The 26,901-nt window shown below is 42.1% G+C and overlaps 1 protein-coding gene across 4 annotated transcripts in view; it reads right to left on the bottom strand.

Annotated features, from left to right (window-relative positions):
• Nucleotides 1–7,104: 7,104 nt before the first annotated feature.
• Nucleotides 7,105–26,901, bottom strand: part of LOC124379390 (neuronal tyrosine-phosphorylated phosphoinositide-3-kinase adapter 1) — a 35,090-nt gene continuing 15,293 nt past the window's right edge. For 2 of the 4 annotated variants that reach the window (XM_046839717.1, XM_046839719.1), the window contains exons 2-7: nt 19,397–19,661; nt 14,631–15,022; nt 12,078–13,688; nt 11,273–11,506; nt 10,712–10,815; nt 7,105–8,261 (exon numbers count right to left, since the gene is read on the bottom strand). In XM_046839717.1, the coding sequence (XP_046695673.1) occupies nt 7,830–8,261; nt 10,712–10,815; nt 11,273–11,506; nt 12,078–13,688; nt 14,631–15,022; nt 19,397–19,581 (2,958 nt within the window). In that variant the 5' untranslated portion in view covers nt 19,582–19,661 and the 3' untranslated portion in view covers nt 7,105–7,829. Of the gene's footprint in view, nt 8,262–10,711; nt 10,816–11,272; nt 11,507–12,077; nt 13,689–14,630; nt 15,023–19,396; nt 19,662–19,785; nt 19,876–26,901 lie in introns of those variants that run through there. The other 2 variants (XM_046839720.1, XM_046839718.1) reach the window with 2 other exon arrangements.

Raw genomic sequence — 26,901 nt, 5'->3', positions numbered from 1 at the left:
AACCAGATCCCCCTCCTCTCCGAGAAGAACAGATCACCCCTCCCATGAACCGACGCAAAACCGATTTTCCTCCGACTGACCAATCACAGCGCCGTGCGCCATGCTGACTCCGCCCCTAATCAGCCTAGAACGTGGCTTTGTTCCAAATGGAGCGCTTTCTTCCATCCTGAGTACAGAGACACTGCAGTTAGGCTGTTCTGAAACCCTTAATCCAGCAAGTACATCCATTTATTATCATTTATTCTAAGATGTGAGTGTGGATCAGATGATAGGCCTTATAGATCCTGGATCCAGAGGACAATCCTGATCTTATTGTCTGCCTAGGGTTTTCTTAAATGTTCCCCCACACTGTGGGTTATCTCTGGGTTCCCTGGTTTCGTCTCATCTAACAAAAACACACCAGGTCGTGGATATGATAGACCCCTAAAAATGATGCAAACATGAGAAAGGGGTCTTGATTGACAAGTTGCCAGGAAGCATCATGGTGCTTGTTATCCAGAATCATATTCTATAAATGTATTTGTATTAGCACATACAAAGATTCATTCCTGTCCCTAAAACACGTGTAGACCTCATCAGTCACACGTGACAAACAGGACACACTGAAAAGCAAAACACTGATCTAATCACAAAGCTTTTGCTCATTTTTATGATTCTGGGGCAAACAGTTGCATTCACCCTCACACTGTCACTGAGTTTCCCCCAGAGCTCTGCAAGCTGCAGCTGCAATGAAGTGACCCTTATAGAAATGCTTTTCTTGCCAGAAAGAATCTGCATCGCTAGACTCCCCTCTTTCAGAGCTCTCGAGTCATCTGGAGCTTTCGAGTGTAGACAAACCCAATCCACTCAGTCGGTTAGCAATACAGTGCTGCTCATCAGACTAATTGAGTATTGGTTTCATTCATAGAGCCGCCAGTGAAAGTTCAGGTCAGGACCCCCTAAAAAAATACGCCCAGCTCATTAACATACAAGCAGCTAAGTGATTAAACACCAGCTAATTATATTAAAAATAAATTATTAAGGTCATTAATCATTAATAATCAGTTTAAACCAACATTCAGGAAGGTAAATAAATAATCGTATTAGTATATAAAAGGATTTGAATGATTTTTTTAAAATTAGAGGTTATCAATATTTTATTAACTTAATGATACTGCAGATTGGCTTTTTCATTTTCCGTCCAAAGATATTTATTTTGAAAGTCGGATTAAATGTTAATAAATCTAAATTTATTTAAAGCACTATTATTATTATTATTATTGTTGTTGAAAATTTGCCTGTACTAGCTAGGACTTGGATGCATTGTTGTGGCTACAGGATATGTGTATAAAAGTGCAAAAATGTATCATAAAACTCTACTGTATGTAGACGCTACCAGTTGTCTCTCATTCAATTGTTACAAGACGTCTGAAAGATATCGTAATGATAGCAATCACTAGCTGCCATCTCTAGAGACGCAGGATATTATTATCCATTATTCAGACCCCTTCACTTGTTCACATCTGAACCATTTTGATTGGAACCTGACTCCATTTACATTTTTCATCATTCACAACTTCCTAATGAAATCTCGAATTTAGCTACGTAGTCAAACCCTACGTTATCGAACACCAAATTGAGCACACGTTTGCTTTGAGTAGTTCGAGATGCCTCCAGAAATTGCAGTACCCCTGTGGCACATTTAGTTTGACAAAGACACCCTTTGCATCAAGGTCCCTATAAAACACAGTGCATGTAGAGGCATTAAGTACTAAGAGTGTGTACTGTGCTTATACATAGATCTGAGGGTATAAAACAATTTCTGTTGCTTGGAATGTTCCCAGGAGCACAGGGTTCAATCTTGAGCAATGGAAGCAACCGAGCTCTGATCAAACGCATGACCACGCTAGAATGTGACCCACTTCAGAGCTTTATATGTCCTCTACAATGATGGAGAAACTGCTCAAGGCTGAGTACAAATAATTACTAAGATAGAGGGATTAGACAGATCCAATTCCTGAGAAAAGGACAGTTGGGAGGACACATTAGGGACTTTAAGGGGAGAAAAAACCATTAGGAAAAAATCTGGTGAAAACCAGATACTCCTTGTGAACTAGTTAGTTCAATCTCTAGGATGATGGTGGGAACATGATGGAATCATGTGCTTCTCAGTGACAAAGAGGGGGGAAATGGTCAAAAATGATGAAAGTATGAATGCAGCAAATGGTCCCTGAAGAAATGTTCACCTTTCAGTGGGACACAGCATACAGCCAAAACAAAGTCTCCCAAGTATCTGTGGGGAGGCATAAAGAAACCAGACCCTCCTTAGTGAATCTATCAGATCTTTTTACTTAATTATGAATTGTGCAAATTGAATGCATTTTCGGTTCAATTAAAAACACAATAAAAGGTGTCTGAAAGTTATCTGAAGTGTGAATGCAGAGCTGATTTTTCTCAGCAGTCTGTCTGAGCATCTGTCCCCTCAGCCTCATCTATAAACATCTGTCCTCATAGTAATTCTTTCCTTCCCGGTTGATGATAATATAATTCCATAGACCAGGCGCCCCCTTCTGGCCTAGGATAGACTTGCATAAGAAATACATGGTATTTTTAAGAAGGGAGATCAGTAACATACCCAAAGTAATAAAATGTTATTAATGTTAAACAAAGAAAGAAATATTGACTTAATCTTACATCTGTTTTTAAACCAAGACACATCAAGAAACACAGCTGTTCAATTCATCATATAAAATTTATTTCATGACGATATCAATGCAAATATAGCACTACAGTGATTTCCAAGGTACATCGTATCTTACCATATCAATATATCATGGCACTCATAATATGGCCACCATTTAAGTAGACACGCAAAGCCGACAGCTTCTGTAAACTAGTTTTTATCGTTAATTCTACCCCTTTCATCATAATAAATTGTAACTAGGCGATTACTTAGTATATCTGAAGTACAAATTGGGCACAGTTTATTTAGACCGAGACACAGCCCAACCCTTCTCGAAGGTGGAATCCTTTGAGAACTCCCAGCATGCATTGCACCAGCCCTCTACTTCCTCTGTTGTAATTCCGCTTCCTGTATGACAGAGAATTGTACTGATTGCAGTGCCTGTCTGGGTCATGTGGTGATTGTCGACGACATTTGTGGAACAGTCATGAGAGCACCACGGTGACACCACAGTATGGTCATGCTGAGACCAGAGCAGCCTCACGGGAACAACTTGAACGAGCGCTCATTGTGGATGGTATGGGGTTTACCACGATTACCGATTGCCACATGAGGAGAACACCATGATGATGATCACAGTAAGACTATGATAAGATCATGATGTCACTGATAGACCAACTAGGTCATACGGTGTTACTATAACTGTCAGAGGCGCCATGGTAACATTATGAGAACACTATAATGACACCGCAGTGACTGGATATAAACTTCATTAAACAAGAGCAATGATATTGTACTTCTAGTGGCCTTATAGGTCATATGGTGTTTCCGTGACTGCCAGAGGCACCATAGTAACATCATTAGAACACCGTGATGACACCACAGTGACCTTGTGGTAATATGATGACACAAGGACACTGATGATGTTATTAGCGACCAATTAGGTCATATGGTGTTACCGTGACCGCCATGGTCGTGCCACGAGAACATTCAAAATGACACCACGGTCACCTTTCAGCAACACCATGATGTCACTTCAGTGAACTCAAGGTAACGACATGAGACGCCACAGTAACCTGGTGCATTCGGAATGGTCATGTGGCATTACATGGTAACATCATTAGAACCCCAGGACGACACCAATGTTTTTGTATCACCATGACTTGTTTGAAAGCAAACAGTGGTAAAATGGTGCGACCATAATTTACACCACAGAACCACCATGACCAGGTACAATCACTTTATGGTAACTCCAAAACTACACCATGGGGGTTATGGGTGTGTGTGATTTTTTGTTTGAGGGGCAACGCCATAATGACATCGCGAAGATGCTAACGGCATTAATGACGCCGCACATGTGACCTTTTCCGTTTCTCAGTAGTGTTGATTCATGTGAAAACTGTACAAGTTGGTGATAACCGTTCAAAAGAAGGAAACGACAAAGTCTGATAAACACGACCACAAGAACAGAAAAAAATAAGAATAAACCACTTGCGTGCCATAGTACAATCACGGGAAGATCTACTCGTCATTATGTAGGCCTCCATTATATTCTGACCTCATGAATAATAATAAAAAAAGGAATAAAGTCAAATGAAAAAAAAAGAAAAAGAAAAAGAGGTATAACAAGAGAAGTAGTGTTACCAGTAGTGAGGAATTACGACAAACTATTTATAACAGCAGTAGTAGTAATTCAATAGCAGCAAAAAAGTATTCCAAAATATCCAAACAGTGACCAAACTGGGCTGGTGGTTCCTGTACATAAATAAACAAATTTGATTTAAAAAAAAGAAAGGAAAAAAAAGCTGTAAAAGTAGACCTGTTTAAAGGGACTTGCATAATTTTGAGCAGGAGAGATTACTGTATTTTTGTGACTGTGACCGTGCCTTTAGTAAGAGGGCTTTGCATTTTCAGGGCCAAACTGTTCGGTACAGTGTTTGACAGGTTGCCACAGATAGAACTACTAAATTCCTTTATAAAACAATTAAACACCTTGTACTTTTATACATTTTTATGCTACAGTATACTTGTCGATTACAAGTATGAAAGTGGAAAGATTTGCTACATAATCAATACAGTTTTACATGTCTATTTTACAATTTCAAAACCTTTTGCGTGTTTTACGCTTATAGTACACCGTGTGTGGTTTTGGCGATGTTCCTGGAATTGTGCGGTTCATTCCAGCATTTTGTTCGTTTGAGGAACGCGATCGTCTGATCGTCCGGGGGCCACACGGAAAAAGTTGGATTGTTCTCTGGTTCGCTTCTGAAATGAATGGCAGAGCCTGTGTTTGTGTGTGTTTTGCGTGTGTGTGTGTTGGAACGTTACCGAAACCTCGAAAACGAATCTCCGTACGATTGACACCTACGAGGCGAGGACGCCGTCACTGCTATAAAGAGGCAATAATACTTGTAACGTATGTACACGGATTAGCATATGATACAGGCTCGCGGATCCAATTCGCAGATCCATCGAGATATATAGATTTATCAATCGCAAATCTTCACCATCCTGAAACTCAAGAAGCGTTTGATCCGCCCCAGCGCTGCGATTTGGCACTCCGATCCTCCTCCTCCGCCTTCCATACAGACAAGGAAGTCATTTTAATAAACAATGACACAAGCACTAATGCTAGACGTGGGGAAAATAAAAACGATGAAGATTGATTCATTTACGAAGACCTTCGTGGCCTCCGAATCCAAAACCACTCCAAACCATAACATCTCGGAGCAGATCACCATGAGATTGCGATGTTTGAACAACGATAAAGGAATGTTAACGTCAGCGTTTGTTTTTAATGCAATTTCGACCAGACACATCTGTAACGTACATGGAGTACCATGGACAGCAATAACGACTTTTACAAAAAAAACTAAACAAAAAATACTACTTTTCTATTCTATTCAGGTATAATACAAAACGTTTCGAAAATAGTTTTGTAACATGCCAACAGATGGCAGCATAAGGCTGTGTGCACAGTCACAGGGAGCACCGACCAAGTCAGAGTGCCAAAAGACTTCGTCCTTAGTACATCGGAGCTGTGCAACCATTGCTATTCTGACCGCAAAAACGAAACCAAATACATTTTTTAAAACTGTAACTCGAACGCAACAATGTGAAAACGGATTACATATACAGATGTGTTGGATAGACATGCACTGGAACTTTCCTTTAATAAGCCGCTAAGCAGCTAGCTATTTCTATTTCACTGTTTCTTCTCTTAACGTATGCCCACCAATCGACTCTCGTCTGGAATCTTGTCTCTGTCACATCAAAACTGCACAGGTTGATTTCTAACCATGTTTACAAGCTCATTTGTGGTCGTCTGCTTGAAATGAACAGACTCTGGTTATGTTATTTTTTTTAAATACGCGAAGCCTATTGCTACGAAAAAAAAATTTAAAAGGGCGCGTACAAGAATCGTCCTATTTCTCTTAGGTGGTAGAAACAATCGAGCCGTGACCAGAGACAAGGTCACTTTCACGCTCGATCAGTAACATCGTCGCAATGGGAAACCCAGCGGTATGCAGACTACGCTGCCGCTACACACCGCGACACTTCAAGATACGTGTGCGTGGGGGTGTGCGTTCTGATTTAGAAGTGTAAGTATGTCCTGGTGTGTGGGTGTGTGTATACATTTGTTTGTATGAGTGTGTGCGTCTTTGTGTATTCACTTTAGCAAATGATTGTTTGTGTTTGTTTACGGATAGTATGTTCTGGTCTTTTTTTTTTACTAATTTGACTGCCATTTTAATACACACACTATGTGCTCATCTACAGCATACTTACTTTCCAAGCCTTACATTCGAGCTCTGTCCTGTCCTTTATAGCCCCATTCCACACACACACACACACACACACACACACAGAATCTTTGTCATGATAGCTCATATATATCCAATACACATGGGCCTACACACACACACACACACACACACACACACACACACACACACACACCCTTTCCGGAATGCTGACGTGCCCCACTGCATTTCAATGACGTTCAGACGTGTCAAGCATCTCACCACTCTTTCATCCCTTCATCATCCCATGTTGGAGGAATTCTCCACCAGTTCAAGGACACATTTAGAGAGCTCCAAAGCTTGTGTAAGACGTCCAGGGGGGTTTTCTTGCTTTCTTTTTTTTTTAAAGGCTGTAAACTCGGTGTAGTTCTTCTAGTCGTCACGATGAGGCATGGTAGGTAAAAGAGAGTCCCGAATGAAACGTGTCTCTCCCATGTGTGTGTGTGTGTATGTGTATGTGTATATATATATATATATATATATATATATATATATATATATATATATATATATATATACACACACACATACACATACACACATATATACACATATATTATATATATATAAAGTCTTTATATTATGGCACATAAAATGCTGTGTGATAGTTTAACCCCATCCCTCCCGTCTCCCCATAATACAAAGCAAAACATACCGGAAAAAACCCCAGAGATATACAATACGAACTTTACATCTGTATATTACACCCGTCCACCCATCCCCTCCCCACATTCACAGATCCCTTGTCTGTCCGTCCGTCTTTATAGTTTCCCCTTTTCTTCTTTTCGTCCTTGCAGATATAACACGTACACTGATTTGCCGGGTTCATTCGGTACTTCCGGGTTGTCTTCACGCTCATCGTGTCCACATGCCATATAAGGGCGTTTTGTAGCAACGCAGTTACCGACCGTAGCGTAGCTCTGGCTCAGTGTGTCAAGATCAGCCTCCGTCTCACCTGTCCGTTAATAAAAAAAATGAGACGGACCAATGAGAAGATCACAAAGAAGATTTGAGTCAATCTTCTCCAGACACCAGCGGTGTGTGTGTGTAAGTGTTGTACAAGTGTATTAGGCACAGCAGTGTTGTTGGAGTTTGGTGCATAGCAGCAGATGGACCACGGGTCGGTAACTGTATAGCTACGAAATTGAGATGTAAACAAAATACGGATAATGGGAACATTTGCCAACTAAATTTTGTTTAAATAAGGATTATTTAGTAAAAAAAACTGATTTGGAATGCCAAACAGACACAAAACCGTGTTACTGCATCTCCTACATGATGGGTTTACGTGGCAGTGAGTCAGGTGAGTGTAGACAAGTAAGGAGTACCTAATAAAGTGGCAAATCAGTGTATCACAGTCTTTGTCAGATAGCCGTGTCCCACACCACGGCCTGTGGTCTCTGGCAGGGCGGTGTGCCGGTTTTACGCGGCTCTGGGGTTTTCCTCCAGCTTGGCAAAATGGGCATGCTGTCCTGCTTGCACAGGCTCTTATCAGGTCGCCGGTGGGCTTTGATTTCCTTGCACAGGCACCGCTTCCTCTCAATCACCTCAAGTAGCTTGCCGTCGCGCTGGGCGGCCTGACCAGATGTGCCCGTGCCTGCTGTGCCGGCCGTGGTGCTGCTTGTGCCTGGCATGGCCTGAGCCTGCGCTGCAAGCTGGGCCAGGTGCTGGAACTGCAGCTGCAGGTGGTGCTGCTGGAGCTGCTGCAGGTGGAACTGAGCCTGAGCCTGAGTCAAGGTCTGAGCCTGAGCCCGAGACAGAGAGGGACTGCAGGGCACCTGAGCGAGAGCTTGCAACTGTAAGAGAGAGGATGAACATTAAGTACACATGGCGTGTTGGTCTGTCTATTATAAACACAATCCTCAAATTTCCTGTTAAAAAATCAGTGATTTCTCTCAAAATATTAGCACTTTAATCTGCGACTTTATGCTCTAAATATTTTGACTTTATTCCCGTATTGCTGCGTCTTTATTTGCGTAATCTTTGATTTTGTATTTTTTGAACGCCGTCGTGCCTTTCAGCTACTTGGTGTTGCATAAATAAAGAAGGGAACTCTAATCCCACGTCATTTATTTTCTCAGATGCAGTCTGATCCCATATCGGTGCGACATTTCTGTATCATATCGCTTACATACAAGGTAGGCAAAAGAGCAAAAAAAGAATGAAGGTAGAGACACGGACAGAAAGAGACAGATGGAGAAGACCAAACTAAGGCATATAAGCAGAGAAGGCAATAGTATAGCAATGATGAAAAAAAGATCCAATCAAGTCAGGTAAGGAGCTACTGCATAGACAGAAAAATGAAATGGTGCACACTTCGTTTGGACATCTTCGGGGAATTTGAACGTGTCGACGTCAGTGACCCTTTAAACATTTGACCTCATGAGACTTTACACTCCAGGATCGGTTTGAAAGTAACTGATTTCTTGATGGTTCTCACACAGCCACTAGATGGCAATATTGTCCAGACTCCTCCTCCCCAAATACAACCCCTCCTGCTGCAAGACGGAAGGTCAAATCAGCACACAGTCTGGCTATGCAGCACACACACACACACAGTCACACACTGCCTCTGTGTCAGCATCTGAGCTCCTGCCAAGAGTCGACGGCACATGAAAAGCAGGAGAGGAGCGAAAAAAGCTGGAAGAAGCAGCAGCCTCGTAGCCAAGCAGCCAAAAATCCAGGTAGAGCTGCTTTAGAACTGTCCACACAACCACACATATACACACACACACACACACACACACACACACACACACACATCATCATGTTCCCTTTAGGGAGACGCCAGGTATCATGGCTAGTTGATAAAATGAAAAAGGTCAGAGGCTTAAACGGAATGTCTATGTTTGATCATCTGTATTTACCGTCTGCCTGCAACACCGCAGACACACCCACACACTACGCCAACATCACTACACACCCATTCTCTCTTTTTCTTTCTGCCGGTATCTATCAGTTTCCTCCCTCTCGATGCCCTGCCTTGTTTTTTCCCCGTTCTCTCTCTTTCTCCCTCCCTTTCTTCCAATCCCAATGCAGCGCCTGTCTTCCTCTTCATCTTTCTGTATGCTTTCCTCGTTCGCTTTGGACTCGCTGAACCCACAGCTGCACACCCGCCGCTCGTCTGCACTGCAGGCGCGTTTGGGTGGGGACACCGAAGAATCAGGAGAATCTCATCCTATGCCACCTACTGCATTTAGTGCTCGTTACACCGAACGCCGACGTGTGTGATCACACATGCACGTGTCTGATGCTCAGCGCAGCCTCATCATGTATTCCGTGTCTATATCACGTCTGCTCAGGGCAATCGAACATTTACAAGTTGTAGCTAGAAACTGTGTGAAATTCTGGAGAGATGTCGATTTTTTTCAAGGTGGACGTTTACTATTGAAGACCCTTCGGTTCCTTATAAACACAAAAAAACGCATTTGTTGCATCATATATATTTCAAATGAGCAACAAATTTTGGGAGCCTGATGATGGTTTGGCTGGTTATAGCTATTACGAGGTGTTATCAAAGAGTTCTGAGACTCGCTTTGTTCACAAGCAAGTACTTTATTTATCACCTTCAATATAGTCCACTTTCACAGCAATACAGCACTTTCAGCATTCCAGTCACTTCTATCCTGAAAGTCTTCTTTTTCAAAGCGTGTCAAGCACCTTCTGCTATTTGCGCTGGATCTCTCAAAACAGTGACTTTTGAGCTGCATCTTCATCTAAAGAAAGAAGGCGAAGTCCGCAATAGCCAAATCTTGGTGAGTGGGGCAGGTGCGGAAGTGAGATCACAATGTTTCCGGAGAGAAACTCGTGTGAGGAGGCTGTCAGAATAGCAGATGGTGTAAAGCACCCGGTCAGAATAGCAGATGTGGTGAAGCACGTCGTCAGAATAGCATTAGTTGCACAGCTCCCTATGTACACAGGACGTTTTTGGCACACTGACTTATGAAGTTCGATACTCTCTGTGACTGTGCGTGCAGCCTTGTGCTGCTATCCGTTGGTGCGTTACAAAACTACTCTCCTTTGGATACCACCTCAGAGCATTAAACAAAAAATTCTGTGGTGTAATAAAAAAAAAACATATTGAAACACGCTGTAACTCTATAATTAACTTAGCAGGTTAACTCTGAGGTCAAGCCATTCCAAATTCATAGCAGCCAAACCTTCCAAGTTTCCTTTTTAGTCACTGCCCTCCTGAGAAACAGTAGGCACAAAATGCAGGGATGGTAACAGTAGGAGCAACAGTTACCTGATTGAGAGCTTCTCTAGCCGGCAGGCTACTCTGCCTCTGTCCGTCCCCTCCTGCCTGCCTCACTCCGGATGTAGAGGATGATCTTCCGAGCCGCCCAAGCTCTATTAACACACACACACACACACACACACACACACACACACACACACACACACACACATTCGATTCAATTTGGTTTATTCTCAGAAGTGTTGTCAGAAATCCACAAATCCACCAATTTTTTGGCCTCAAGCTCAGCTAGATGTGTTAATAACCCTAGCAAGTAATGATTGATAAAATAAACTCTCATTGTCCCTTGGGTGGAATATTCAGCAGGTCTACTGTTGTCTTTTCAATCCTTAAGGCCTAATTCTACTCTCTGTATGCACTTAGACCAAGGACTTTTCTGTATTAATATTCACAATGATTTAAATTTAACCAAAGATTCACTCCATCAAAAGTCTCATGCTAGAATGTTTAATGGTGGCAACTGCTCACTGTTCAAACACATTTATATTCAGTTATACTTGGCGCTCTAGAAAAGGCACTTATTAAAGGTATTTAGTGTAATCAAATGACCTCCATTGCGGCAGGCAGGAAAGGTCTGGCACGGCAGGGGCAGTCCTGTTCGGGGCATTACCCTGAAGCCTGGGGGCCCTTCTGCCCCCGCAAGACTCTCACTGTGCCCACATCTTCCTGTCGACCGTACAGGGATTCCAGAAACTCCCCCAGACCGGCTACTAGCCCCAGCCTCCTCTCTATCCCTTCTTAGCAGGGCATCGGTACTGCCGTTCCACACCCGACCTTCTTCTTCTAAAGATCAAAAGGATCGAGAGAAATAATACAAAACTTTGGTCATCTTAAGGTTTTGCACATTAAAGCAAATATAATATGCATAAATATGCAAGTGGGTTGCAATTGTATTTTATTACAGGTCATTCATCACCAAAAAAAAAAGGAATGATGATGTCCTTGCATTCCCTGTAATCTACACACTTACCCCATGACCCCCCTATACCACGTGTTACATATTATTTTCATATGGACAACCCAGGAAATACCAACTCAGGTGTTATCACTGGGAAAATCCTAAAGTGCACAGTGTTGTGAATACAGTCCTCCTGGATTATACTTTGGCACCCCTGCTGTTAATGCTGACAATTTCTCCCTTCTTCTCCCTCCCTCTCCTTCACACTCTCACACTCTCCACAGTGGAGCTTTTAGTTGCCTACTATTGTACAATAAGTTGGTTTGTGCACAAAATTGCATGTAAAAATTGCTAATTTCTAGCAGACATCTTACTCTGACCCTTCTCTCATCTTTCTCACTCTCTATTCTCTCTCTACTACTCCACCCTCCCCTCCCGTTCCACCCAGTTTCTTACTCTCAGGCTCTCTGCTGCCATGGCTGAAGGAGAGCTTCCTGTGCATGGGCCAGTAGGCTTGATCATCAGTGAAGCCTAGACCACTCCCACTGGCATCCCAGGGCAGGAACCCAGCTTTGGCATGTGTTGCCTGAGTGCTCCCAGCCTTTGTATTACCCTCTGGCTGCAGGGAGGGCATGGGTGTGCCAGCCCGCAGGCTTTCATAGGCCGGTGGCCGACGGAATCCTGCAGATGGGTATGTCCAGAGCAGGGGGCTGTCTGCAGGTGGGGGCTTGTAGGCAGGAAGGTGTGTGTGAGGAGTGTGTGAACGCTGAGCAGAGCGTGACGGGGGCCTCTGCGATGCTGAGGACGTGGTCCCCGATGACGTTGATGCTGAAGGAAGGCTAGTGGTCGCAGTGGCAGCAGTGGAAGCAGCCATGTCAAACTGGCTGGACGACTGTGTAACTGGTGTGTCTCTGTCTCTGTCTCGATCCCTTTCTCGGTCTCTGTCTCGATCCCTTTCTCGGTCTCTGTCTCGGTCCCTTTCTCGCTCTCTTTCTCTTTCGGCTTTGTCCGACTTCAGCAGAAAACTGACTGACTTGCCCTCTTTGGACTGCGTCTGCGTTTGTGCAGAGGACTGTGAGGTACCCTGGTAAGCCTTACTCGACTCTTTTTCAGGCTTGCGATAGTGATGGTAGTGTGAGGGCCGGTGGTGTGGATGGTGATGGTGATGATGATGTGAGTATGGCGAGGAAGATTTTGAGGATGGAGGCAAAGGGGTTGAGTGGCTCCGGGCTCGTAGACCCGGAGCTGGCCCTTCCTTCTTCTCCTTTTCTTTGTCTCCACCCATTGTTTCCTTTGAAACTGAAGTGCCAATGGTAGGTGGCAGGCTAGCTGGTGACGGGCTGCTGGTAAAACCCAGCTTGGCAGAGCCACTCTTTGGAGGTGGGAAAGCCAACAGAGGTGGCTTGTGTTGGAGCAAGTTTGGAAAAGGTGCTGGGATCTTACTAGAGCCAATCTCTGACTCTGATTTGGTGCCCGGTAAGAGGAAGGGGGTAGGGGCACGAGGGGGGTGTGGTGAGGAAGAAAGAGGCTGAGGTACTGGTGTGGAGGAGGCAGAGCAGGAAGATGAAGGCAATGGGGAGGAGTGAGAGATAGATATGGCAGATTTAGGTTTGGAGGATGGCAAAGGACAGGAGGGTGAGGAGGATGAGGGCCGGGGAAGTGAAGAAGATGTGGAGGAAGCAGAGACTGAGCAGGATGCGTAGGATTTTGATGACTTGGCACGCTCATGCTTGGGTGGGAGTCGTCGCTGGTGGGCATCATCAGCCACAGGGTACTTCATCTCTTCGTAGATTGCCTCCTCGCCTGGATCCGAGTCAGAGTCCGGTGTTGTGGCAGAGGGAGTTGGCACACCAGGTGTCTCTCTGGTGAACACTTGACCCACCATCTCAATGTATACAGGCTCATCCTCTCCGGTGCTCTCAGCTCTCTGGAATGGCAGAGGTGTGGCTGGTGGTGGAAGCCGAGGGGGTGGAGCATCAAAAGACAGTTGGGTGCTCGGGCTCCGTTTGGGCTTCTGGGGAGGCACCTTTCTGCCCAGTAATTCACCAGAGTCGGACTTCTTCATTGCTAGAGAGACAGAGGAAGGTCTGAGTAGAAGAAAAAACCCAACAAAAGGCAAAACTATGAACTGAATATTATATGTAACTTTTTTTCTTGGTAAACCAGAGGAACTTTAGCCACAAATGGACTCGTCATGTAAAGTTCAAGAGACTGTTCATGTTTTAGTTTCTTCATGTTTACTGACTTTGCCACTTCATTAATATCTTATCAAAGAATTACATGTTGTCAAAGTCCAAATCTATTATTACTTTTTCTTGAAGAAAAAAAAAGCTAAACACTTTACTTAAAATTTATTTATTTATTAATATAGATGGCACTTGTGTTTTCTTTTTGCTTTTATTAAAAACTTGCTTACTTTTATTGACTCTCTGCATGGAGAATGCAAAGACATTTGTGAATAATAATCAGAGGGTAGGAAAAGACCTTCTAGTGTTGGCTCTTGTCAGTCTCTTTCTTTGATTATTTTTCCTTTGTTTTCATCGTGAACGTTTTTTTTAGACATGTTTACCGCCAGAGAAACCAAGGCCTTGTATGTTTAGACAACTGGAACTTTTCAGGCTTGTAATTTTTACCAGAGCACACAGATTTGATGGAAGCTTTTGAAATCTTTTTCTTGTTTTTTTGTGGTCCAAGGATGTTGCTACTTGTCTTACTAGTTAAGTACAAGCTGTACTGAATGATCATCCTTGTCTACCTGCCTTTAATATTTTTGTTTCAACAAGCTTAACAAGGCTTAAAAATAACCACACCCTCATGTTTACTGTGTTGCTTTGAACTTTTGCCTCATGCTAAATTTAAACAACAAGAATTTGCCTAGATTTTGCATAAAACAAAACCTTTTCCCCTGAACTTAAAACATAAAAACAGTCCAGTCTTACACACACACACACACACACACACACACACACACACACACACACACACACACACACACCCTTCTACACTCACAATTCTTCTTCTCAGGGTGTTTGGATGAGTGTTGGGGTGGTGGAGGTGGAGGGGCTTCAGGTGGCGCATGTCCACCACGGGCTGAGTGCTCCTGCTGCGGCGTGGAGCTGAGGCGCGTGCTCGGGTGACGTTTGGGCTTGGTCGGGGGGCATCGTCCAGCCTGAGAGGGCATCTGAGTGTCCGAGTCAGGGTCGTCGCCGTTTTCAAGGCCCTCTCCCTCGCCAGTGCCCACAGCGTGGCATGACTGAGAGCGCGGCGCCATGGCGGCGGCGCAGGAATGCGGCGAGAGGTCCTGAGATGCGGGCATCGTCATGAAGCCCATGCGGAAATGGCGACGGAATGATGCCAGGTCGCGTACCTTGCCCACCGTCGCTGAGGAGGCATCTTTACAGCTGTGGGAAAGAATCACGGTGCAAATTGGCACAAAGCTACAAGGCTACTTATTTAGTCGCCGTCGGTATCATTGTGTATTATCATATTTAATAAGGTGTTTAAAATATGCCTCTCGAATGAGACTGTAAAAGTTCTGATCATTCGAAGTATTATTTTGCTGTTAGTTCATTCCGCACTCGGTCCCTCGCTCACCAGTCTTACACCTAAATGCTTTAAATTATCACAGTTATTTAATTTTGGACTCCCTGTTCTTGCACACCTCTGTGCTTTCTTCCCTGAATAACACACACACACACACATACACACACACACACACACACACACACACACACACACACACACACACACACACACAAACACACACAGACGGCATGCGTACTGTAATCTCCAGTTTACCGACAGCATGATAAGAACAAGCTGTGCACCCTACTCAGTGAGAAACACACTCTGGTCTCTGTTGTTCTTCTCCACCCAGTCTCCTCTCCTGATTTGCATCCATCCATTTCTCCACCCTGATCTCCTCATCTACTCATTCTCCAGCCACTTTCCTCTCTTTTATTCTCTCATCCTCTTTTTCCCACTCATCCTTCCAGTCTTTGATTTTCCTCTCATCCTCTCATTCTTATTCTTTCTATATCCTTTTATCCTTTTATCCTCTCATCCACTCCCCCTTTTTCCCTTCTATCTTTCTTGTTTCACTCTCTTGTCCTCTCGTCAACCGGATTTCCCCAATTATTTTATCCATCCTTTTCCCTCCTTCTCTTCCACCGGTCCCCTCTTCCCTCCATCTTTCCCTGCAGCAAACTCCTCTCCTCACAAACACTGGCCCCATCTGTTACCACGGCAACTAGACCGCCGTTTGGTTGTTGTTTACCAATAATTTTTTTTCAAACATATAATTCCATGTACACATTGTCTGGCATGTACTGTGGATGCACACATGCACACCACACACACACACACACACACACACACACACACACACACACACACACACACACACACAGCCAAATGTTGCCTGTCTGGCTTGTTAGGTGTGGCACAGCAGCATATTGGCAAGGCGACATGCATTCATCAATGAGACATGGAAACACACATAGACACACACAGACACACACACACTCACTCAAGGGGCACAAGTAATAACGCTCACTTACTTCCTCATAAAGCATTTTTGCATTTTTTATTCTATTGGCGTGTCACATTTTTTTGGATTATAATTCCTTTTACGCTTTCCTTTTACAGCCCTCCATTTTGAGAAAACACCCATTCTTTTTCTGTCTTCGTTCTCAGTTTTGTCCTCCCTCTATTTTTCATCTTCCTTCTCTCTTTCTCTCTCTCTTTGACATTGGTGAATATTTGATGCATAAGGCCCAGATGGGCACAATGTTCACACACTGACATTATTACATGTGTAGGGGGGCAGAGAGGCTGCTCAGGCAGCACATGTCGCTCTCTCTCTCTTACGCACACACACACACACACACACACACACACACACACAGTAGGACCTGTCAATACACAGACAACATTGACGATCCCGCTGCGTGACAGTACACAAACACTGCCAGCACCACAAACACTCAGTCTTATTTAAACACACACACACACACACACACACACACACACACACGACACACACTTCCGAAAATTAGGGACACAAAACCAACCACTGTATACTTTTTTCTGTCACAGCATTATTTTTATTCTTTACAATCTGCTGCTCCTAAAACACATCAACTCAGTAACCAGCTACACAACATAGTGTGGATTTGGACTGCGTCTCCTCCTGCTCTTTAAATGTGAAATTCTGCTCTTGGCACCTGATAGTAGCGCTTCTTCCTGTGTGTATGTGTGATATCTATGATATGCACTGGGTCAGACTGACTTCCCACAACGGTTAATGCTCTTCCACCAACACGCTGCCTTATTTTCCAGCATGCTGTGCTTTTCTGCGCGTTTTCCTCGGCTGGCAGAATGAATTTGCTTCATTTCAGGCGGAGAGAACGGAGGGATTGTGCCAGGAAAGTGAGAAAGATGAGAGGAGGGGGTGTCTCAAGAATCGTAGGTGACGCCATGATCAATGTGGAAGAATCTTGCTGAGAAGAATCAAGCTCACGTGAAGGAATTAACGGATGGATGGAAGAGGACATGAATGAAGAGAAAGTGGATGGATGGATGGATGGATGGATGGATGGATGGATGGATAGGGTGAGTGAGGTGAAGATAGGTAGTATGATGAATGGATGGATAGATGGATGGAGAGACAGTAGTAACTGATGAATATATAGATATATTAATGGATTGTTAGATAGATAATTAATTGATTAATTAATACATACTGATGCATGAATGGAGAGAGGAGAAACTGATCGATGAATACATCAATGGCTATAGATGGATGAAATGGTGGGTTGATGGATGGAAAAATGGATAGATCGATGGATAGATCGATGGACAAGCAGATGAATGGATGAAAAGATTGAGTGTGAGAGGGAGGGACGGATAAATGGATAGACAGATGGATGGACAAAAAGATGGAGGGCTGGACGCAAGGATGGATGGACAAACAGATGGACTGACAGATGCAGGGATGGATGGATGAATCAAATGACAGGCCAATCAATTAAACAAATGTGTAGATGCTTAGATGAATGGATGGGGTGAATGGATTAAAGAAAGAAGGACAAATATTTGGATGAATAAATGGATAGATGGATGAATGAATGGATAGATAGATAGATCGATAATAGATAGACAAATAAGTAAATGAACTGACTGACTGATAGACAAACATATTAATTATTAGAAGATGCATAGATGAACAGATGGTTAAACAAACTAAAGGATCTTCTTTTGGTTTATCTGCAGGAACGAGGACAGAGTGAGCATAGAATATCATGAGATGTCCTAATGCAGATAGAGAGATAGAAGGATAGACAGATGGATAGGTAGATGAATGTACAACTATTTGGGTGGATGAATGAGCAAAATGTTTCCGTTTAAATTCAGCAGGCGGACGGAGGAGGAGAGAATGACTGAGTGGAGGAGGAGTGGGAGGCTGAAAGAACGAGTGAGCAGTCTGTTTCCTGTAGTGTGTGTGTATATACAGGAGGTTACTAGGCCTATGCATTTGAGTGTGTGTGTGTGTGTGTGTGTGTGTGTGTGTGTGTGTGTGTGTGTGTGTGTAAGTAATTGTAGAGTGGATAAGACAGAGAGTATGTGTGAGAAGATGCTGTGCTCCCAAGCATGCATCAAAGAGCTCATTTAGGAGTTTACTTTGTGTGTAGAGCGTGTGTGTGTGTGTGTGTGTGTGTGTGTGTGTGTGTGTGTGGTTCAACCAGAGACAGCTAAAGCGGGCCTGTTTTTCTTTTTGAGGTCAGAATGTGATGTGAGTTCTCTATGTGTCATGAATCCAGAACATCTCACACACACACACACACACACACACACACACACACACACACACACACACAAGTCAATTCTAGAGTTAGAAATGATCTAATTAACCTATGTTCAATCTCATAAATGCTAGTTGGATGCTAATCCACACATGGCTACACTGCTATTGACTAGCCCACTGCTAACTTGCTAACCAGCAGTGGAACTAAATACACACTTCCAGCAGCCACAAGGACACAAGAACATCTCATTTCTTGGCCATTTTACTGCCTGAAAATCAAAGCAGATTCTTTCAAACAATGTATATACAGATGGATTTGGAAGGGGAAATTTATTTTACAATTCTCCGAGGATTTCTGAATGGAAAATCTACAACTGGGCTGAAAAGCTAGCAAGTAACTAATCACCGTGGACTATTTCTTGCATATGTAAAATAAATATTACACTCTTTGCATATAAGATTCATTTCTGAAGGCAGTCCATGAGCAAATAACTAAAATATATAAAAAAAAAAAGAAAAAAGAAACTCGCTAGCAAAGCTAACAAAAGTATGTAAATCCCTCATCATTTGACCTCACCCACAACCTTCAACATTTGTTTTACAAATCAGCTACTGCTAATAACCTTTCCTGTCTAAATCCTGCTCGAGGGAAATATGATGAGCCTGATGCCGCTTTTGTGAAGAACGAAAAATCGTAGTGAGAATCCAGTTTATGGCTTTGTGTAAAATGTAATGGTATGTGTGTGAACACAAGCGTTTTTGTGAGTGTATTTGTGATCTACTGGGACACCAGAGGGCCAGATTGTCCCTGGAATATAGGCCATACTTCTACACTATCTGCTCTAAGCGGTATTCAGGATATGATTCGGAGGCAAAAAAAAAAAAAAGAAAATAAACGCATGTAAGACAATCTCTCTCTGTGTTCTACATCTCTATACATTTTCAAGGATTTCTTTCATTCTATTTTCACCTCTTCTTGCCCTCCTGATCTCGGTGTCTCCAGTCCAGTCGACTCTTGCGGTACAGCAGGTTCATGTCGCCACGCAGAGGCGCCTCCTCGCAGCCAATCACAGCGCAATGCAACCGCTGGCCCCGCCTTTCTATGTCACGCAGGAAATGCTCCACCGCCACATCTTGGGCAGAGCCAGAGTTCATGGTATTGAAGACCAATAGGAGGCAGGGGAGGGGTGGGGGAGGGGGGAGGGGTTGCGTGCCGCTTGCCCCACCTCAGTTACCTGTTAGAGAGACAAAATGATAGTTTAGTATCTGAAGATTATTGGATTTATTTAAGGTGGTAAACCGGCGCTTTACGATGTTCTCAAGTCTCATTGGTCAAAAAAAACAACGTGATTTACATACTGTATTGGCTGATCATCTGTATGTCAGAATAGCTAGTAGCTTTTTTTTCAGAAATAATTCTTTCAAAATTCTTCACAAACCGAGAAGATCCTACGGAAAAAACAACAACAACCCAAACATAAAAAAACATGATATTCATTAATGTATTATGCAGTCAGAGGTCCACAGTTCTGAGGATGATAAACCGATGATTAGTGCCTTCGCATAACCGTGAATCTCACTGGAAGTAAACACATCATGCGATTAGTCATCCGTAACATCCCGTGATCCGATCCCAATGTGTGTAGGAATCAAAATCCGAGCTGCCTCATGAGCTTCATTTTCCGATGCGAGTGCTCGAAGTACAGTTTTATACTAGAAAGCTATACGACTAAGATCAAGATCAAGTACATAAATGATATATGTACACAAACAACAAAACAACAGCAACTTAAATGCTCCATCAGAGTTTGGAAGTCTGGTGTGACTAGGAAGAGACACTGCACGGGGCGCCGTGATCTTGCACCTGATCATCCTAAAGCATTTCTCAAAAAGGACACGGCTTGGAGGATGCGCACGGAAGGTCATCAGTCGTCGTGCTGGAATATTACACGTCGTCACTTTTCTAAACTTTTATCCCTGAGCACCGGGGACGTGTAGGTAGCGTCGCTGAATGGAGCCAATGTGTGAGTCACCGAACGTTCTCCGAAGAGGTGCTGAACAGTAGGGCCTCGTCCGCCCACGCATAAGCCAAACAGCTTTAAGCACCATCAGTAACCTTAAACTTGGTAAGGGACCAGAACCGAGCGCACCGCTATATGCCAAGCTGTACCATATGCATGCAATGGAGGACATTCTGTTTCTTATAGCTATGTATATCATTCCTACAGCATAGCATGCTCACAGTTATCCAAAAAAAACATTGCTTTAAAAGCCTAATGAGGTTTGATTATGAATACATAAAAACAAAAGTTATAACATATCTAGCATAAAATAGAATTTACAATATTGTGGTTAATGCTACAGTACAGTCTCAAGTCAATTTTTTACTCCAAAATTCTTTTTGCATGGAAAGATTTTGTGCCCATTCTTACACAGCTCAATCTCCATCATTAGTTACTGCACCAGACTCCCATATTCATTTTCTCCGCATCACCATTTTCATCATTAACACATCATACTTCTGGCATCACTGCTTTATATTTACATCACCCTCAGTGGCAGTGGGTCTCTGGTGGTCCTGAGCAATGGATTTCAACCTTAAATGCTAAGTTACTCATTATAACTATTGATCCCGATTCCAATTATTGCTTTATATCCTTATTTTTATTGTTACTGCTCTACATTTTTATCAGTATTGAGCTATATCTTTATCTCCATAATTACTGCTCTACATCTCCCTCACTATTATACTATATCCTTATCTCCATCATTACATCTCTACATCTCCCTCACTATTATACTATATCCTTATCTCCATCATTACATCTCTACATCTCCATCACTATTATACTATATCCTTATCTCCATCATCACTACTCTACATCTCCATCACTATTATTCTATATCCTTATCTCCATCATCACTGCTCTACATCTCCATCACTATTATTCTATATCCTTATCTCCATCATCACTGCTCTACATCTCCATCACTATTATACTATATCCTTATCTCCATCATTACATCTCTACATCTCCATCACTATTAAACTATATCCTTATCTCCATCATTACATCTCTACATCTCCATCACTATTATACTATATCCTTAACTCCATCATTACATCTCTACATCTCCATCACTATTATACTATATCCTTATCTCCATCATCACTACTCTACATCTCCATCACTATTATTCTATATCCTTATCTCCATCATTACATCTCTACATCTCCATCACTATTATTCTATATCCTTATCTCCATCATCACTGCTCTACATCTCCATCACTATTATACTATATCCTTATCTCCATCATTACATCTCTACATCTCCATCACTATTATACTATATCCTTATCTCCATCATTACATCTCTACATCTCCATCACTATTATACTATATCCTTATCTCCATCATTACATCTCTACATCTCCATCACTATTATACTATATCCTTATCTCCATCATTACTACTCTACATCTCCATCACTATTATTCTATATCCTTATCTCCATCATTACATCTCTACATCTCCATCACTATTATTCTATATCCTTATCTCCATCATCACTGCTCTACATCTCCATCACTATTATACTATATCCTTATCTCCATCATCATCTCTACATCTCCATCACTATTATACTATATCCTTATCTCCATCATTACATCTCTACATCTCCATCACTATTATACTATATCCTTATCTTCATTATTACATCTCTACATCTCCATCACTATTATACTATATCCTTATCTTCATTACATCTCTACATCTCCATCACTATTATACTATATCCTTATCTCCATCATTACATCTCTACATCTCCATCACTATTATACTATATCCTTATCTCCATCATCACTACTCTACATCTCCATCACTATTATTCTATATCCTTATCTCCATCATCACTGCTCTACATCTCCATCACTATTATACTATATCCTTATCTTCATCATTACATCTCTACATCTCCATCACTATTATACTATATCCTTATCTTCATTATTACATCTCTACATCTCCATCAATATTATTCTATATCCTTATCTTCATCATTACATCTCTACATCTCCATCACTATTATACTATATCCTTATCTCCATCATTACATCTCTACATCTCCATCACTATTATACTATATCCTTATCTCCATCATTACATCTCTACATCTCCATCACTATTATACTATATCCTTATCTTCATTATTACATCTCTACATCTCCATCACTATTATACTATATCCTTATCTCCATCATTACATCTCTACATCTCCATCACTATTATACTATATCCTTATCTTCATTATTACATCTCTACATCTCCATCACTATTATTCTATATCCTTATCTTCATCATTACATCTCTACATTTCTATCACTATTGCATTATATCCTTATCTCCAACGTCACTGTTCCTACACCTCTGTAATTACCTTATATCTCCATCTCTATCAGAGAGATGCTAATATTTACCTTCTATCTCTATCATTTACTCTCTTATTCATTTTCTTCCTGACTGACTTCATTTCTGCCTCTCTCTATCTCTCTTTTTAAAAAGAAGACTGAGCAAGCAGGGATGGCTGCAGGTTTCCCGGGCTGCCCTTGCTGTGCCTGTCTGAATCTGTACTTCCTAATGTGGCCCGTCAGTTAGAGCTCACAGAGAGAGAGTGAAAGAGAGAGAGAGAGAGAGAGAGAGAGAGAGAGAGAGAGAGAGAGTAAGCCTTGTTGTGAGGCAGATATGCTACAGAGTGCGAAGAGTTTGAGCACTAACTAGTGAACACACGAGCTCTGATTGGCTGAAAAGGACACTGCTGTCAGCTGCTGTGCTATTCTGGAAGGAGGGGGTGGGGGGTGTTGTAAGACCAAAAAGTTGCTGATTGTGTGTGAAAATGTGTGCATATATAAACTCTGACAGAGATATGTATAGCCAGCTTTCGTTTTGTCCCACTGCTAAGGCAGTACGGATGTAGGTGGGGGGGCAATATTTACATAATAGCTCAGGAAAATGGCTTCTGCAAGTCAACAGAGTGAAAACTGGGTCAGATCAGAGTTGCGAGCAGGACAGGAAGCAATACTGCACAGCTACTGTACTAAATACACATATCTGTACCCGATACTATAGACTGTGGTTTTATAGCAGGTATAAAGGGTAATTCTGCTACAGTCTTATACAGGAAATTCTTATATTGACCCAAATTCTATACAAAAATTATGTACATGCATTTACAACATTCATTAATTCATCCTTAGTAACGCCCTGGTCAGGCCACTAGTTTGTTTACAATGTCTTCAATTTGTCTTCAGATTTTCAGTATCTTGAACATCTTCCCATCATCTATATTTTACACTGGTGCTGTCTTCTCGAAAGCTTTCTGAGCTGCATGGCTCAATCGAATTTTAGTCTGAAATCATGATCTACTAGGATACTAGGCAACCACAGAGATCCACTATGTTACCAAACAAGTCGACTGTTCAACCAAACCTGGAAATCTACTCCTCGACCTAGCATGGATATCCATTTCACTTCCAAGCACAGAAATCCACTATTGTGTCGAATTTAGAGAGACACAACCTTACCAAATTTTTAGATCTTTTAGAGACTGGGATCTACTACTTAACCAAAAACAGTGATCCATTACTCCAAATATGGAGATCCAGTGCTCTTCGGAATATAGAGATCCACTATTATACTAGACATAGACATCTAGTACTTAACATACAATGGAGATCTACTTGACCCAACATGGAGATCCACTATTCAACCAAAGATGGGGATACACTCAACCCAGATCCACTACTCTAATGAACATTGAAATCTACTATTCTGGCAAATACAGATATCTGCTAGTCTACCAAGCATAAAGACCAAATACTCTACCAAACTTGAAGATTTTTTTCTAATTCAACTAAACAAGACTCAGTGTAGAATAAATACCGAAATCCTGGTAACTTGTCTGTTTTTTTCTTTTTGGATGGTTGTAGGTATATATTGTTTGGTTGTTGACGTTGAAGATTACTGCTCTCTGTCACCATTCCCATCATCTCTTTGCACCTTTCTCAGTATATCAATTCTGCATTCAGCCACACTGGATTCATCTACTATTCTTCCTTGGAGCAGACAGCTCAGCAATTACAGTTACGCGGAGTGCAATTATAGAGACAGGGCAGACACCAACACACACGCTCGGATACACACAGCACTCGCAATTTTGGTGTGTGAATGGTGGAGGCTAAATCCGTATAAATGCACAAAATGTTACAGACGTGTTCACTTTTTCCTTCTCCTGCACACGTACGCACCCACACACACTTCATATATGCAGATGAATGCATTGCCCACTCGCACATTTGAATCGAAACACACATCATACACGGTCTCAGCATGTGCACATGTTCCTGCTGAGAATGCAAGAGGAACGAGAGGTAAGGAGTCGTATACATACAGTTACAGCAGGACATATCTCCGGGTTTTCGGTCTCATGTGGCTGAAAATAACATTTTTGGGGTAATATAAGTATACTAAAGCTTTATGAAATTTTCATTAATTGTTAATTCAACTATGCAGGATAGCAGTGTAACTAGGTGAGAGTTGATAATATTATTAACACACACACACACACACACACACACACTCCCATGAACCCACCTGGAGTAATTACAAAGAGATGGGAGGAAACCAGAGAACCCCATATGGGCACAAGGAGAGCATGTGAAATTCCTCACGAGCAATAACTCTGAATCGAATTGTGTGTGAATCGAATCAGCTGTGAAGTGTGTGTGAATCCTTGCCACCACAGCCAGCCATCTCTAGCAATAAGGGCTTCAAGTAGAGCCATTTCACCGGTATAATTATCCACTATTACACGATACAAACGTCAAATTATCGCTAATTGTATTCTATCTAATATAGGTATTAAAACTGAGCTCAATTGTTCTTGGTTCTTTAAGTGTTTCATTCTTCTTTCAAGGTTCATAAATGCAAAAGATCGCTAAAGATTCTATCTGGCACCCTGCTGATCAGATGCTCCTCAAGGGCTCAACATAAGAAATATACATATACACTATATGGACTGTTGGAAGCATACAATTGTATGGAATGTCTCTGGATGCAGGAGCATTAAATATTCCTTTCACTTGAACTAGGAAACCCAAAACTGTTCCAGCATGACAGTACCCCTGTACACAACGGCAGCTCCATGAAGAGTGGAAGATCTTCTTGACCTCAACACCTATAGGATGAATTGGAACACTGACTGCACCTCCACACCTCACCTACATCAGTACCTCATTTTACTAACACCCTTGTGGATGAGCACAAATCTCCACAAAAATCCAGTGGAACATCTTTCCAGAAGAGTGGAGGTTATTATACAATTATATTGGCACAAATTTTACATCTGATAGCTTTACAACCAAAAATTCATAATACAGAGTATAATAATTTAAATATAGGACATTGTATTAAATGCACTATGGGAGTTGATACAGGATGCTGTGGTTGTAATGTTGAAAAAAATATACCACAATGGTCTTAAAGCAAATATATTGTAACTGAGGTAATAGTTGGTCAGCTGATGGTATCTACTAGATCAATTGTAAACCATATGGAAGATGTTAAAACTTTCATCTCCTAATGAATAGTCAAAAAAAGAAGAATAGAAAGAGTTAAAAGAAGAAGAAGAAGAAGAAGAAGACGTGACTCTATCTTTGCATGAGATGCAAATCAGCATGGGACTACAGGAGGATGTTGAAATGTCACATTGTCCCACGCTCCAACGTAAGCCTAGCCTTGCTCCTTACACATCGCCTTGACACATGTGCAAGGCTTCCTTCGAGCTCGTTCAAGGCTAATGCATTAGCTGATATCGCTGCAGGTGTTTGGATGTGGTGTTTCTGATTTACACGTTCAGTTTACCGCATGAACACCTGGAGTTTTCCTCATTTGTCCCGCTCTTTTCATTTCATAATATTATTGGATGCTGTGGGCTGAGAAAGAAAATAAAGAAACCCATGGTTTCAGAGATGCCAAATAAACCTCTAGTACCTAGAACCTAACGTCCTTAACGGTTAAAAGAACTAAGAATTAAGATCCCTATACCACATAGGGCTTATCAATATGTAGAACTGTCGTACAAACCACGCATGAACCCCTGAGGACCAAAATGACCAGAGCCTAGCCTGACCTCCTACCTCTGGATGGAGCTCTTTTTAATTGCTGAGGATGATTCCCCATGAATAGCTTAAAGATCAATGAAGTTACTGAGTGACTCAGAAACTTTGTGGTTGGATTTGGACTGTAATTAATACAAACAGCTAACCAATGGCTTAGGACCATAATTGGCATGAAGACTTCTGCATTTAAGCGCACATCACTGAACTGTTCACCTAAACAATGCTAAAACTATAATGATTGGGCATTCGGTGCCACCCAGATGAGGACTGGGGGAGGTGGGAGTTTAGTGGTTA

This window comes from Silurus meridionalis, chromosome 25 (genome assembly GCF_014805685.1).
Source record: "Silurus meridionalis isolate SWU-2019-XX chromosome 25, ASM1480568v1, whole genome shotgun sequence".
Taxonomy (NCBI): domain Eukaryota; kingdom Metazoa; phylum Chordata; class Actinopteri; order Siluriformes; family Siluridae; genus Silurus; species Silurus meridionalis.
Note: the sequence above shows the minus strand (reverse complement) of the source record. Positions and strands in the feature narration are given on the sequence as shown.